Source organism: Octopus bimaculoides, chromosome 20 (assembly GCF_046866305.1).
Source record: "Octopus bimaculoides isolate indiv1 chromosome 20, ASM4686630v1, whole genome shotgun sequence".
NCBI lineage: Eukaryota > Metazoa > Mollusca > Cephalopoda > Octopoda > Octopodidae > Octopus > Octopus bimaculoides.
In genome coordinates, this window is record NC_142947.1 from 6,536,315 (window position 1) to 6,553,725 (window position 17,411).

The window sequence follows — 17,411 nt, forward strand, 5'->3', positions numbered from 1 at the left end:
TAACAAGCATCTGAAATGATTTTGAGTATTATGGATGCTGAATTAGGGAAGGATGCTGTAGTTTTAGGTTAAAATGCATTGATTTTCCAGCAAAATATTGAAGCACTATTAACTAGTATTCACTTAACACATATTTCAAAGCAGACGTTAAACGATGATGATGATTCACATTAAATATATTATATATCAGGGGCGGCAAGCTGGTAGAACCGTTAGGACACCTGGCGAAATGCTTAGTAGCATTTCAGCTGCCGTTACGTTCTGAGTTCAAATTTCGCCTAGGTCAACTTTGCCTTTCAACCTTTCGGGGTCAATTAAATAAGTACCAGTTACGCACTGGGGTCAATGTAATCGACTTAATCCCTTTGTCTGTCCTTGTTTGTCCCCACTGTGGGCAATAAAGAAATAAATATATTATATAACAATATGACTGAATTTGTATGGTTCTTTATCAATTTCGTTAAATATCATCATTAAATTTTAAATATTTCTTATTAAAAAATGATAATCTTTGCCTCAATAAAACTATCTGACCCATGGAAGCTTGGAAAAGGGAATGCTACATGATGATGATGATGATGACTATCTACACTTTCACACCCTCTTCTACAACAACAATATTTACCTCATATTCCCCGGTTCTGTTCTGGATAACAACTTCATGTAAATGTTGAATTGTTTCATTGACAATATTTTCAAATAACGCCGGCTGGAATTGAAACAGGAGACAATGGATTAGTTTAGACAGAATTAACAAATAATGGTGGCTGGAATTGAAACCAGACTGAGTTCAGCTGATCTCTCTTTTTCTGTCCACAAAGACATCATATTTACACTTGTCTATACATACAGTGTTGATTAAAAATCTATACATTTATTCCATAGTACTGTATACAGCATTATCACATTTCCCCATTTCAGAATATGTTCCTACAATATTTTACTATACTCACAGTACAACACAATTTTCTATGATACCTTACAATTTTCTACAATACTCTGCAGCAGTGTTTCTAAACCTTTTTACCCTTGTGTAACTCTTAAAATAAATTACATGTCTCAAGGAAACCCCGCACAAAAAAATTATATACCATATCTTTCTCATATTTTTTTCATCCTAGTTCACATGGTAAATATCATATATATATATATATATGGTTGCTATATTTTTTTGATAACATAAGTTAGCTAGGATGATGTCTATATTACAATATTACACTAAACAATAATATGTTGCACATGTATAGTAATATTACGATCATGAAATTAGCACTAACTTATCTCACTCTTTCTCATGGAACCCCAAGGAACCTTTTGCGGAACCCTAGGGTTCCAGGGAACCCTGGTTGAGAAACACTTCTCTACAATATTCAGTAATTCTCTACAGTACTAGAATACTCTACACTATTCCATAATACTCTGCAAATCCTCTACTTACAAGCTGGGTTGTGCCGCCATATTCATCGTCAGCTTCAACATTCCATGTTTCTTTGGTGTGTAGACATTCCACATCTAAAAATAATAAAAATACTTTGAAAAAATATAAACAAAACATACCAAAAACAACACAATGGTTCTTTTATTCTTTCATTGGTTCCAACCAATGGACTGTGGCCATGCTGGAATACCATCTCCAAGGGTTTCAATTGATTTCTTTGATTCCTTTAACACACAACAGTCCATTGCTGGACACACCCTTCTTCAAGCCTCTCCCTGTCTGTTACCATTCTTGTACCTCCACCCCATCATCATCACCCTCATGTATTCATCAATACCACCCCTCAATCAACTGTGGGTGGGCCCCCTTAGTCTCCTGGCAACCAATATTTTTAGACCCAGTCCACCACTGACAACATCTATTATGATATCCTTTCTTCTACGGATGATATTACCTGGATAGCAATCTAGTTGGTCATTACTCTTTTGACATAAATCTGATCCTACCAGCTAAGGAGACATTCCACCTCCATCTCAGTCCCCTCTGGTGGAATCCATTCCATTGTTCTTTTCAATCCTCTGTTGCCCTTTTTTCTGGCCACAGTTCTTGCCCACCCACTTTCCCTAGTTTTACTTTATTTTCTTTTTTTTTTTCCTGCTATTTCTTGAAGAATTTCTCTCTAATTTCTGTAAATTTTATACTAAAAAAAGGAGGAGCTCTCCAGCACTCACCTGTGATGGCCTGTTTCAGTAATGTAAACATGCAGTGGGTTCGCATATCGAATGCCAGTTCTTGGATCAGATCCGTAGAATCAGTCGGCAAATCAAGATTGGTGAGGGATGAAACGCAGGAACTGAAGGGGAAATGGAAGAAGAATATAGAGAACGCATTTGCGAAGTATTGAATTGTTTAGATGATGATGATAATGCAGTTGGTAGTAGTCATGGTGATAATGGTGGAGATGATGATACAGGTGGTGGTGGTGAGGATGATAATGGTGATGATGGTGGTGGTGGTGATGATGGTAATGATGATGATTGTTTTTGTTGTGTAGATCCCCAGATCAGCTCTGTTCAGACTTAGGCATCCGACCAACTCAGCCATAGCCACCACCACTACCACCAACAACACCATCAATTAAGTGATGAGCCTACTAAGGAATCTCTACGCAGTCATTTAATCTGATAGAAACAGCCATCGAATATCCTTAAAACCACTGTCTTAAACATGCGGAGCATAATGTAGTCCTAGATACACTGTGACTGGAAAACAGCAGACAAGTTGGTTAAGGCTGGAATACCACTGATCATAGCTCAGCTCAATCGCCACTGACCTGTGGCTAAACAACAACAACAACCATAGATCAGGGCTAAATGGTTACAGTAACAATCAAAGGTTTGCTGGATCAGGGCTGACCCAGGGTTATACCACCATAGAGATTCTAGTAATTATCAATTAGATATTATTAACAGGTTTAAATATTTACCGAACACATCGAACACAGTGTGGCAGCCAGGCAAAAGGGATCTCCTGCTTGTTTTCTGGCCAGATTCCATATTTTTCCCGTTCTTCTCTCGGTAGATTTTCCAGAGACTCCGGTAAGAACGCAGCACGGACCAGATTGGCAAAGAATGTTATGACATCCGACACCATTTGCTGTGAGAAAAATAATCATATAAGCAAATAAATATAATAAATATATATTTGTCTGTTCTACATCTGTATTTCCATGTTAGCATGGGTTGGATGGATATGTTATTGAGGCACTGTTTGACAACCAGATGTGCTCCTTGCCAGTTTTACAAAGAAGGAAGGTTTTATTTCACTCGTCAGGATGGCTCGTTAGCAAAGAACTGATCGTAATGCTTGCCAACATCATTTGCAGCTCAATATTTTTCATTGCAAGGATGCGGAAGAAAATATACATATAGACAGATGTACACACAGATGTTGGCGGCACATGGCTTAGTGGTTAGGGTATTGGACTCTTGATTGTAAGATTGTGGTTTCAAATCCTGGAGCGAGTGATGCGTTGTGTTCTTGAGCAAAACACTTCATTCCACGCTGCTCCAGTCCACTCAGCTGGCAAAGAGGAGAAAGCCTGCAACAGACCGGTGTCCCATCCAGGAGATGAATTCATACACCACAGGAACTGGTAAACTGGCCCTTACAAGTCTGTATGACTTGGGAATGATCTTCATGCTTCATTCATCCGTACATGCATGCATGCACACAACTGAGTTCCATACAGTTTGGGTCTACCTCTTATGCCAACCACTCCAAGAGTGTAGTGGGTGCTTTTTACGTGCCACCGGCACGAGGGCCAGTCAGGCGGTACTGGCAACGGCCAAGCTCAAAATGGTGTTTTTTACGTGCCACCTGCACAGGAGCCAGTCCAGCGGCACTGGCAACGACCTCGCTCGAATGTTTTTTTCACGTGCCACCAACACAAGTGCCAGTAAGGCAGCACTGGTAACGATCACGCTCAAAGGGTGCCATTTACATGCCACTGGCACGGAAGCCAGACAGCTGCTCTGGCAATGAAACAAGTAAAAGCAGTAAAAGAATATATATCTACAATTATACAGGTGTGTGAGTGTATATATATATATATATGAGAGAGAGAGAGAGAGAGAGAGAGAGAGAGAGAGAGAAAGAGAGAGAGAGAGAGAGAGAGATGTAGGTAAGTCTACTGATATATTTAAATAAGAAGTCTTTACCTTGAACTGTAAATGTTTGTTTGAGTCAATTTTGAATGATTTGTCTCCCGTCTGAAGCAGAACGATTGCAAAATGTCCAATTAATATAACATCACAAAGACAGGTTAAAGTGAAATAACAATGACACAAAAACTATTACCATCACTACTACTACTTTTGGTATCACCACCACTACTACTACTAACAGACCAGTGGAGTAGCTTGCACAGCCACTTGGCATGTTCAGGGCACTGGAAAAATCTAAACATTTATTCTTTTCAATAGCTAGGCTGAATATACTTATATAGTCAAAACATTCCAATGTATATATATATATATATATATATATATATATAAACCCTTGCGTAACCCTTAAAATAAATTACATGTCTCAAGGAACCCCAACACAAACAAAATTATGACAGAGTCCTGTCATCATTCTTGCTGACTAAAACCGTCGTCATCAAATCTCCAAACAGCATGCCTTGCTCTGAATACCAGAGAGTCACAACTACAACATCAATCATACAATAAAGAGTGATGGGTTTATAAAGGTACTTCTAAACATTTGTATATCCAGAAGTAAAACCAATCTCTAGGAGTAATTCTAGACATTTGTAAGTAAAACTGTCAATAGGGACAATTCTAAGCAATTGTAAGTGAAACTGATCCCTAGGGGTGCTCCTAAATGCTTGTATACCCCAAAGTAAAGCTGATCAGGGGTTACTGAACATCAAAACAAAATCCAGAAAAATATTCTGAGTAAAACACTTACTTCTTTATGAATGAGACTGCCGGCAAAATATGCATGTCCTAGTTTCCAAAAATCAGGAAAATTCTCAGTGACAATATCATTGAGTTCTTCAATGAACATAACTTTCTGTGGTGTCTTGAAGCGAGTGGCTGCAACAAATTATTTTAAAATTATTTTTAAATAAGTTCAAAGCAAGATAATAATTTTTCCAAACAATCAATCTCGTTTTAGTATTTACATTCTCCAAGAGACAAACTAATGTCAGTGGCCTGGTGGATAAGAGTGTTACTACCCTTTTAAATTGTAATGTCTGGCTAAAGTATCGATAATTCTGAGAATCTCCACATTAGATCTCACCACCACCACCCAAACCATTAACCAAAGAATTCAATTAATTAACTCACTTGTTGACTGGTCCTGTACTGAAGTAAGATTGCTGGATTTATCTGGCAAGAAAAAATATTGAAAAATATGACAGTCACAAAAAGGCTCATCTGAGGAAGGGTAAGAATTGGTTTATCTGAAATAAAAGACTAAAAGAAAGAACTTACTGCGACCATAACCAGTCTGGTGTGGAGACATTGGTGTAGTCTGCTTCCTTTCAATCGTACAATCTTCTTTTTTCAGTTTTTTACCTTTTTCCAAGAAAAACAAATTTTTTAAAAAACAAGTTAAAATTTACTATCAAACAATTATTTTCGTCATCACATTTACCGCAAAATGCAAAAAATCGAAATTAATGATGATGATGGATGATAGGAAAGATAAATGCTGAACTACCTTCTATAATATGTTCATTGCGACAATGAGACAACATGGTCATCAACCAATTCTGTTGGTTGTTGAGACATTCCCAGGCAGGTTCACCTCCGGATTCAAGACTCACCAGGTATCTACAGGGGAAACATACACAGACATTGACAAACAATTTATCAAAACTAGGGAAAAGACAACATCAGGCTCCTCCTCCTTTAACATCCATTTGCCATGCTGGTATGAGTTGGTTGGATAAGCCATTGTCCTCTCAACCAATCATCCAGGAACTTCAAGCCTTTGAAGTCATGTAGAATAGGCAATACCTCACTTGAAAAAGGAGGTAAGGGTTAGCATCAGGAAGGGCATCCAGTTGTAGAACAAGACCTCATTCATCTATTTGTAAATAGTTACAATGTGGAGGTGCAGTCAACTATATATGCATCTAACCCATGCTAACATGGAAAAACAGACATAAAATGATGAAATGATTATAAATATATTTATAATCATTATATGTGCTGGTGCCACGTAAAATGCACCCAATACACTCTGTAAAGTGGTTGGCAATGAAAGGTAATGATGACCTCAGTGAGATTTAAACTCAGAACACAATCTCTCTCACACACACACACACACAACAAGAATTCTTACCGTATTAGTTTCTTTTGTTCCTCCAAAGAGTTTGGAAGTTCCAGGAGTTTGTTATGTAACATCTTCCGGAACAGGTTTATTTGTTCCTCGACTTCTTTATAGACTGCCGAGAAGAAGCGTTACAAGTCGTATTATATACACACATAATATATACATATAATATATATAATACTATATACACACATCACAATATATAATGATTAAATGCCTGGACACTCAAGGTGCAACAGAGTGAGATATAAAAAGTATTTACATAATAAATAGAGATATGTATAAGAGTATATTATATTATTAAATGAAGAAGGCAGTCAGAATTTGGATAAATGCTATTTATTGAGTACTTTCATCCCCTTCAGGGATTCATCATAAACTGAGTGTGTGTGAGTGTGTGTACATGTATATTTGTGTATGTGTGTGTGTATCTTTTACTTTTTTTCTTGTTTCAGTTATTAGGCTGTGACCATGCTGGAGTACCACTTTGAAGAGTTTTTAGTTGAATGAATCAACCCCAGTAATTCATTTTTCGCCTGGTACTTTATCAGTTCCTTTTGCTGAATTGCAAGGTTATGGCGACATAAACAAACCAACACTGGTTGTGAAGCAGTAGTGAGGTATCAAACACAGACACAAAGACACACACACATTTATACGATAGGCTTCTTTCAGTTTCCATCTACTAAATCCACTCACAAGGCTTTGGTCGGCCCGAGGCTATAGTAGAAGACACTTGCCCAAGGTGCAACACAGTGGGACTGAACCTTGAACTATGCAGTCAGGAAGCAAACTTCTTACCACACAGCCATGCCTACACACACAATCACATTTAATATGTTGATATTCTTATATCTCTTCTGAATATATTGGTCAACTTGGCCAAGTTATGAGAGTGTAAAAAATACGGAAGGGAGTAAACAAAGCAATCAGTAAATAAAGAAAAATGAGAGTTTACCTTTCTTAAATATTTGCACCTGTGTATCAGCAAACAGTGATCTTGCTCGAACAAAATCATTAATGACTAGATTGTAGTCTCCCTGAAAGAAGATAATTACATTGTTTAATTAAGCTGTTAATTAAGAGATCATAATTCAGGTGTTCAAGATAAAAGTTCAGAGGGCAGTGACTGTCAGCTTCATCTGAATCATCATCAGACATGCATACACATACAGATATGTATGCATGCGTATGCATATATATATATATATATACATACATACATATATATATATAAGTGTGGATGATGTTACGATGATGATAGTTGCCATTTGCAAGCAAATATGAACTGCTGCTAGCATGTATCATACTTTCACTAATTGTTTTAGGTGCTTGTGTAATCAATTGTGCAAACATAGACACCTTCCCTCAGCTGGTTCTGCACTCTAATGCAACAGAAAATGAAGTGCTTTGCCCAAGAACACGACACATCACCCAAAACTGTATGGTCATGAGCCCAACATCCAAAACCCTAGGCCATGCAAGTTCATTATGATATATATATATATATATATACATATAACATACATATTCACAACTGTGTACTTATCATCCTCACTTATCCACGTTTGCAGGGCTCAGATAGAAATGGTTGAAGCAGGCATTCTATGACCAAGATACTCTTCCTGCAGCCAACCCTGACCTGTTTCCAAGCAAAGTAATATTTCCCCATGGCCAGAGGTGGTTTCCCGTAGAAGACTGGAAATAATCGACATTGCTTTTTTACAACCATCACATGATGTCAAGACAAAGATACACACAAACACATACTCCCTTTCTCTCTCACTCACACAATGGGCTTCTTTCAGTTTCCATCCACTAAATAATCTCACAGGGCTTTGGTCAGGCTTGGAGCTATAGTAGAAAAAAACTTGCCCAAAGTGTTACACAGTGCAAGTGAGCCTGAAACCATATGGTCAGGAAGACTTCTGTAGAAAACATGTCGAGCGATGGGATATATCACCTTACTTGAAAACAGGGAAAGTTGGTGACAGGAAGGGCATCTAGCTTTAGAAAAGTCTGCCTCAACAAATTCCATCTAACCCATGCAAGCATGGAAAAGAAGATGTTAAATGATGATAATTATGACACACACACTTACCCTTTGTATATTGCGTTCAATATTAAGAGGAAGGTAGAATAGGAATTTGAATCTGTGTAAAACACTGAGAGCATTGCGTGTGGAATCTGCTTTATCCTTGCGACCGAGAACTTCTTGGAACAAGCCATCAGCACATGACTTAGCCTCTGAAAATAAAAAAAAGTAATTAATTAAGTTTATTAATTAGAGTGAAAAGAAAATTTTAAAATAAATATAAACAAAAATAAAAATTAGATAAATGAAACTGAAATTAAAAGTAATTGATTTGTTGATATTTTGGTTATTTATTTGAATATATAAATAAATAAATAAAAGACTAAGATATTCTTTTCTATTCTAGGCACAAGGCCCGAAATTTTGGGGGGGGTTGGGGGAGGCGATTAGATTGACCCCAGTATGTAACTGGTACTTAATTTATCGACCCTAAAAAGGATGAAAGGTAAATTCAACCTCGGCAGAATTTGAACTCAGAAAGTAAAGACAGATGAAATACCGCTAAGCATTTCGCCCAGCATGCTAATGTTTCTGCCAGCTCGCTGCCTTAAAAGACTAAGATATTGTTGGTGAAATGGAAACGGTACTTACGCATCAAGAGAACAGCATATGAATTCATACAGTCACCACGAATATCATCAGTAGCAAACATTCTATTCATAGCTGAAAACAATAGAAATTAAACCATATATATATGTGTACATGTGTGTGTTGTGTGTAATGCACAATACATGGATCTAAATAATCCAGTGGTAATCACAAAGAAGCTCCTTTAGTGGACCATGCCACAAACGAAATAGTAAACCAACATGTAGGAGATTAATGTAGCGTCCCTATGTTGTTGGAATCCAGTGAATCCAATGAATGAAGAAATATTTCATGAGGCATATACAGAATATAAAGAAAGTCAGTGGGTAGGAGATGAAAGGTAACGTTGGCACGGGCAGCATTTGAAGTAAAGGGTCGTAGCTAACATATTGCAAGGGATTTTGTCGAATGCTCTGGTTGAGTGCATCAATAAATTAATGTCATACCTGATAAACTTGACAAGCAATCGATAGTTGAGGATAAATTTGACTTCATAAATGCAATTGGTCCTTCAGATCTCTGGGCTGCTTTCCGCTTCATGTAACCAAGGCCAGCTTTCAAGTCATCAAAACTGAAAAGAACAAATAGGTTTTGAGCAAGCATGTATGTATATGTGTGTGTGTGTGTTGATATATATATGTACCCTTTTACATCTTAGAAACAGAGGAGGACTCATAACATAAGGTACATCTAGATATTGCTAAAAGACAGGAGGTCAAACCTAATCAAAAGCATTGAAGCCATGACCATCCTACATTATTAGAGATGTCAAGAGCTACATTATGTGACCTGTCCTTGAAATGGGAGATATGATTTGAGAGAGATTTGGTTGCTATTTCTAGAAGGTTTATCAAAGCTCCTTTTTGGGTGTTCTCCGAGTAACACAAAAATGCAATGTAAAAATAAAAGAATTTCTCTTACCTTGTAGAGTGATGGTTCTCCAAGAGATACCAAGCTGGTGAAAAATTCTCCAAAGACATTTTACCAGAAGCTAGAAGAAATGTTGGAAAGAAAAGATGAAGTCCACAATGAAACAAAGACAAGACAAATACACACACACACACACACACACACATATGTATGGTCATTTTTCCAGCGTTCACCACTTTATCTCATTATGGCTTAACAACCCTCACTGTTTGTTTTTACTGCTTTATTCTTACTGTCCTGTTTTTGTTACCACTTTAACACTCCACAAAAAATCCAAAATTTTATTTAATTTGCTTTGCAGAAAGGACTGTTTTAATGAAGTCGCATCTTGTCCCAACGTTCGAAACGCGGAGTAGATAACACAGGAGACAACTGATGAAGGGATTGTTCTTTATGTTGCCTGTCTCGTTTCTCTATTTGTTTCTTTCACTGTTCGAAAAAAAGTTCGTTTTCCATGCTTTTGCTTTTTATGTTCTCGTTTCTCATTTTGTTCATGTTTTTTTGACGTCCTGTACCTATATATGCATGTATATATACATATATATGTAGGCATGTACATGTATCTGTGTATATATGCATATATATATATATATATATATTATTTATATTATATATGCCACAGAACCTCACAAAACTAGACACCAATATCTAAGCCTAACTAAGTTACCTATGAAAAAAAACAAATGATGCCAAAGTGATCCCCACAAACTATGATTCCACAAACACTTTCCACTTTACAAGAATAAAGGACAACCCAGGACAATGAGACTAAGAGATAAGAAATTCACAGTTGATGCATAACAAATCTATTCCCATCATCAGCTGCTCAAACAGATATCATTATGGTTTCGACACTTGGGCAGATACCATTGGGCAGGGTCCACAGTGTTAAAAATATAAAAGCTGCATGGGAATCCACCAGCTTATTACTGTAAGTAACAAAATACGAGTAAACATATATACATATGTGTGTGTGTATGGCAGTATGGTATTACATTTAATGATAATTAGATTAAATATTTTATCCTTACATGCAGTAACTCCTTCTCCACACAATAACTTGTCCCTAGATGCATTAACTTACCCTACATGTAGTAAAAGCACCTCTACATCCAGTAACTCCCCCCCCCCCCCCCTACACAGAATAACTCTCCCCCTTTGTACACTCACGACGTTCATTACTATCCTTTTAAAAAGAAAAGTTGAAAGAACAAAATTCATCAACTTACCTTCTGGAAACATCTCAAGCAATTCGTCTTCTTTAAATTTTGGTCTGGAAAAATTATTTAGAAAAACAGAAATTTATGAATCATGGAAGAAAGAAAGAAAGAAAAGGAGAACTACAAAGAAGAGAACAAGAAAGGAAAGAAGGGAAGAAAGAGAGGGAGAAAGCAAAAGATGTAAAAACTGGATAAAGTAGTCCAAGACACCTTACATCAAAAGCAAAGATGACAGTCACAGCCAGAAACAACAGCAATAACATCAACAACATTACAGAATAATTATTATATTCTAATTAATAATTTACACTTGGAAAAAGTCTTCTGTTGTTAACTAAAATCTTGTGGATGGCACTAGGTAGATGGAAACTGTGTGGAAGCCTGTCAAAGGAACCATTCCAGTTGGTTGATTGGTAAACTTAATCCATTACCCATTGCCCAGCAGCTAAGCCTTGGGTGCTTCTAGAAGGATTCACTCTGTTACCAGTATTCCAGACAGAACTTTGACCTGAAAAGAATTTCATCTCTACCTTCTGCCAGTCTTGGAGATTCCTGAGAATGGTAAAAAATTGCCTCCCTTCCACCTCTGACTACGTCATGCTTGACAAAACAAGAGACCACATTGGCTGGATTTATTAATCTAACATGAATTCACAAGTTCAAATCACACGAGAGATGCTCTTGAGATTCCAAAAAGGAAGGAATCTGGATCACCAAGCATAAAAGACTGAGAAATTCTGATATTTAATTTTAACTTACTGTGTTCCTTCATCAGAAAGACCAAGAGGATCTTCATTGTCTTTGATTAACATTGGAGAAGACGCTCGACCACGACCAAGATTTGACAAAACTGTTTGAGATTCATCAATCCAGATTGCAGATTCTTGAAGTGGGCCTGTTTTAAAAGAAATTTAAGCACCTATGTGATAACTGTAAACCTACTTTTGGGCCACCCTGTATATATATATATATATATATATTTATGGAATTTACAAAAAAACAAAACAAAAAACAGAGATGGGTGTATAAACAACAAACAGATGTATTAGTTTAACGCTCGGGATGTGAGAAAGTATTTTACGTTTCGAGCCGACGCTCTTTGACAGAAAGGAACACAGAAATAAGCAGAGAGAGAAAATAAAAAAAAGCTTTAGTGGCTACCGATCAATCATATATATATATATATATATATATATATATATTTATATATACAAAGGGAGGGGAGAGAGAGTGAGAATGAGAGAGACAGAGACATACACAGAGCATTCATTCGTTTTATTTTTGCTTTTCTATTTCTTTTTTTTTTTTTTTGCTAGCATGAGTTAGAATAAATTACTGAGGCACTATTTTTATGTATGTGTATATGTATATGTGTGTGTCTTCACAATGACATTTGCACACATCTCCTGTAAACAAATGTGTCGCATAATTCACCGGTTTCAGTGTGGTTGTTTGACCTGCTAGAAATAACAGTTAAATCTCCTGCAACTTACACATTCTACTTTCTTAAGAGAAAACAAAGGACACGATGAATAACATAGTCCAAGATATGTTAGGTCTGAATGAAAGACGAGATGGTCACAGCTGGAACGTCTTTGATCATAGTCTGCTGAATCATGACTGACCCAGGGGACAAAACAACAAGAACACACAGAAAACAAAGTCTAACAACATCTCCAACATAAAAGACAGCCATATTCTACAAAGTTCCTGCGAGTCTAAAACAAGACAGACATGTTACCTATTTGAATGAAATAGCCACGGAAGCCAACGGTACAACTTCCAACACCACCAGTTCTTGTGCTTACGATGATTTCTCCCTTTCCTTTACCGGGGCCGGTACGAGCCACAATTTTACTCGAAGTCTTCCATTCTGCTGATAACAGGCAGTCGACACCACAAATCTTTAAACCTGAAAATACAAAACAACAGGAGTTAGAAATTAACTCGGGAGTCTTGGAGAATTAGTAAAGAGGTGTGTAATAGGGGGTATGTAAGGGTATATATAAAAGATAATGACTGGAGTGTATGTATATTAACCTTTTTCAGCATTCAGATTTCTGTCAAATGTAATGCTTATTTATTCACATTGGTTTTGAATTCATCATACATTAACTTGTAGCTTTGATTTCAATGATGTGATATGCTTTGCTTTAGAACGACAATGTAGGTTAGGTGTGAGAGGCTGGACATAGCCAATTGGAACATAAAACAGATTATTTGGCCAGTTTATATGGTAGATTATACAGCCATTTTAAATGCTAAAGGGACAAAGGTAGGAAAGAGGCGATGGTGACCAAGGTTAAAGATAATGAGAACACCCCAGTGCTACAGAACACCCCAGTGTTCATTTGCAGCATTCCATTTTCCAAAGAAGGAAATGTTCCAGGAACTGGAGTGTTCCTAGAACATTCCATTTCCCAAAATGGTCCCTGAAATATGAATGTTCCCTGGGACAAGAAGATTCTATTCACCAGAATGATTCCCTGGAACCTTCCATTCTCCAAAACATTCCAGAATGATTACCAAGATAAGAAAAACAACAATTAAAATTAAAAACAGGCTTACCAACAAGGTCTTTAGCATCATGTCCCAGGTTTTCACCTCTGATTGTGATCCTTGTTCCAGGAGGACCCTCCTTAGGGGACACACCAGTCACCAATGGTGGAGGGATGGGCATGGCTGGAACTGTTTAAAAACCTGAAATAAACAAGCAAAGAAATAAACATTAAATAATGTTTTCATGAAATCAGAAATGAAATTTACATGGTGTAGAGGGTAATGTTTTACCTAAATAAGTAATGAACCTATAAATTGTGAGTTCTAGCTCAGTTGGTTCTGATTGACTGACATGGAACTTTTTTTCCAAGTTAGATTGTGAGGGATGGACCACAGAACAGCTGTTCTCTAACACCTTTCATTGTTTTGTAATTTCATATATAAGACCAAGGTGCATGGCTTAACGGTTAGGATATTCGGTTCACGATCGCAATGTATCCTTGAGCAAGACTAGATGGCGGCCACACGCGCCACTACAATGTCTCCCCCCACCCCGAGTGCATAGCACAAAACAAGGAAAGATTGTAGAGGCGCGGAAACAAGATGGCCGCCGAACCCAGAAAACATGGCTAAAATTATACAATGAAAAAGCAAAAATTGTTTTGTTAAAACAAAGAATGACAAGCTCAATAAATTTGCAAAGCAATGCTGTGTCGGATGCAGTAACGGAAGCAAAACTTTTGCATCCGACACGATGTGAGTAAGAAAAAGGTTCTGTTCACCATGAAAAGCTCAGCCAGACCTAGAGATAAAGGGTCTGTGTGAAAGAAAGTTGCAACGAAGGTGTTGGCGTGAGCAAATGTGTATGCAAAGGTTGAAACAATATGTAATGTGAACATATTTTCTTTTAGTACGTTACTGTGCACAGAAATGGAAGAAAAACAATGTTTGTTTGTACAGAGAAATGAAATGCCGGCGGCACAAAAAATGTCAAATGTATATTGTTTTGGAAAGTTTCTTTGGCCAATGCACTGTCCAATAAGGGTCACTTGAGTTTTGTCGCAACGACGAAGGTGGAGTGGTTTCTGGTGTGTGTGTTTGTGATGGTATTGATGTTGGTGTATGCATTGGTAAAGATGTTGACAGTGGTGTGTGTGGTGGTAATGATGTTGACAGTGGTGTATGCATTGGTAAAGATGTTGACAGTGGTGTGTGCGGTGTTTGAAAAACGGGCACGTCGTCCACGGAAGTTGAGGGTTTGTCAAGGTACGTTTTTTTCAGACGGTCGACAGACACAATCTCTGTACGACCATTAGCGTCGACCTTGAAGAAATTCAACCCAAGACTGCGGGTTGGGCGAGGCACGTAAGGCAGCCTTAAGTTGCCTATGAAATCGCTCAACCATCCCATTAGAAGCGGGATGGTAGCTGGCGGTGCGTATTCGATGCCTTCGATGAAGGGAGTGGAAGAGAGGCAAATTTACCATTGTTGAATTTTGGCAAAGTTAAATCTAACGTCGACAAAAGAGTTTGGTCCTGCGAAATAGCAAGTAAATCAATTGCTGCAAGAGAGGAAATAGAATTGAAAGGGAGTCTCGTGAGAGCATCAACAGGGATGTTCTGCTTCTCTGGTAAATGACTGTGAAATATAGTCCAGGTGACTGAAATCACGAGGAGAGAGTTTGTCTGTTTTAGAAGACAGTGTGCACATTATATGCGCGGAATCGCTGAAAAAGTTGCGATAAATGGTGGAATCTGGTGATAAGCGCGAACCAGATCAATCTCGGAAAAGATTGTGGAACCATGTGTGCATAGGAGAGAGAGAGAAAGAAAAAAAATGTTCGTAAAAACAAAAAACAATGGTGTTTGCTTTTTTTTTTCTGTTTGTGTGAGTGTGACATATAAACACAATAATAGGCAGGCCGTCATGTACACAAAGTGTATGTGTATACAAACATGGATGCATGTGTGTGCAAGTAATACAGAGCATAGAAAAGAGTCTATAAGGGCATTAGAAGAAAGTCCAGGCACAAGGATAGTAAATACCAGTTCTCAGTTCTTCTTTTTTTTGCGTCGTCGCTTCATTTTTTTTTTTTTTACGAGTTGTTTGAGAGATAATTCCGTTATCACGTCGGGGGTCACCAGTTATATGAATTGTGTGTTGTTTTTTCTTTCTGAAATCACGTCGGGGTCACCAGTTATAAGAATTGAATGAGATATGATGGCTTGGCCATCTCTCCCCAGTTCTTATATTAATCATTAAAATCCAGAAATACAACAACACGAGGGATAATGGTAACACCAGAACATAGTTTATTCTAGGTTGGTGTAGAGCCGTTTCATTCCTGGGTGAATAGGCATGCCGCTAGAATACCAAAGGAAGATTCGACCACATGTCGGTGGAGAGCTGAGAGACACGTGCTGTCGCCACCGCTGCTACAGAGAAAAGAGAGAGAACGCTATTGCTTTCAATCCACCTGTTGCATTGCACATGCGTGCTCGGGTACTTCCGCTGACGGCTAGTCCCTTGTACATGCGCAATGGCACTTCCCAAGATGGCGGTCACACGCGCCACTACAAAAATAAGAACTGGGGTCCGTTCATTCGACTAAAACGCTTCAAGGCGGTGCCCCAGCATGGCCGCAGTCCAATGACTGAATAAAGTAAACGATAATACCATAAAATGATGACGCAGACGAAGTCATGTTGGATCTGTGGTATTTTTCATTGGCATGGAAGTAGAAAAGCAACGCCTTTGACAATTCTGTAGAATCTCTGAGAATGGTAGAGAAAAGGTGGGGTGGGAGTATTCTCAGGGTACAGCGGTGGTATGAATGTTTAGAACTGAATGAAATCTATTAAAAATACCCGAGGGTCAGCTGGGTGGAGTCAAATCAAGATGACAATTGAAGTGTACCATTCTCAATAGGAACAGCTCTCTCTCTCGCCGTCTTTCTGCTCCCCAACCACTACCAACCGTTTATGTCTTCTGAATATCAACACAGACAGTTTTGGTTAACCCGAGGCTACGGGGGGAAAAAATTGTTCTAGGTGGTATGCAATGAGATTGAACCTGAAACTACGTGATTACGAAACGAACTTTAAAAAACATCGCTCCTTAACAAACACACACACACACACTTGGTGCTATGGGTCAACCTCTACGCGGTAGTTGGACTTGTTAGTAATAACAACCAAACCTTTTTCAATAGACATCCTGCAGCAGTTAAGAAAAACGTAAAACAAGGACAAATTGAATAATGCTCTCAGAAAATAAAAGACTGGACGGTCACGGCCGGAACATCTTTTGCTCATACTATTCATACATAGGTCGGCTATTTTACTAGACAGTGACAGAAGGCTATACAACCAAAAGGCAAGAGACGCCTCTATGAAGTCGCTGGACAACAACAATAACAAATATTAATTGGTTTTCATTAATTAAGAAATAGAACTAATGAGGAGAGTATATACTTAGAAGCAGGTTCAGAGATAATTAAATATCGATTTAATAATTAATCAACGCTCTCAAATAAGTGTTCCATACCAACCTGACAAACCTTCTCTCGGATTATTATTGAAGGTTTCCAAACAAAATCAGGAGAGAGGAGTGACACACCTTCATACAGGAAGTAGACGTCTTCTTTTTCCCTTCTACGCCGACAACTTTACTTCCACTTCCGTTTCACTTTTCACGGTTCGGGTGGTTCTACTATTTTTTTTTTTTTTTTACGCATAGGAACTCTTTTGTATTCCAATTTTCAAGTTCGATAACTCTTGTCATCATCAAC

At 37.9% G+C, this 17,411-nt stretch overlaps 1 protein-coding gene across 1 annotated transcript; it reads right to left on the bottom strand.

Moving 5' to 3' along the window:
- Positions 1-586: 586 nt before the first annotated feature.
- Positions 587-17,307, bottom strand: LOC106869208 (exocyst complex component 2). The gene is made up of 20 exons (XM_089338654.1): positions 17,172-17,307; positions 13,691-13,822; positions 12,864-13,034; positions 11,882-12,017; positions 11,132-11,175; positions 9,894-9,963; positions 9,419-9,543; positions 8,976-9,047; positions 8,391-8,536; positions 7,248-7,329; positions 6,299-6,401; positions 5,672-5,784; positions 5,443-5,526; positions 5,296-5,337; positions 4,913-5,040; positions 4,159-4,209; positions 2,925-3,094; positions 2,170-2,291; positions 1,439-1,512; positions 587-709 (listed from the first exon to the last, which is right to left on the bottom strand). The coding sequence occupies exons 2-20, from the start codon at positions 13,800-13,802 to the stop codon at positions 587-589; spliced, it is 1,968 nt and encodes a 655-aa protein (XP_089194780.1). The 5' UTR covers positions 13,803-13,822; positions 17,172-17,307.
- Positions 17,308-17,411: the final 104 nt, after the last annotated feature.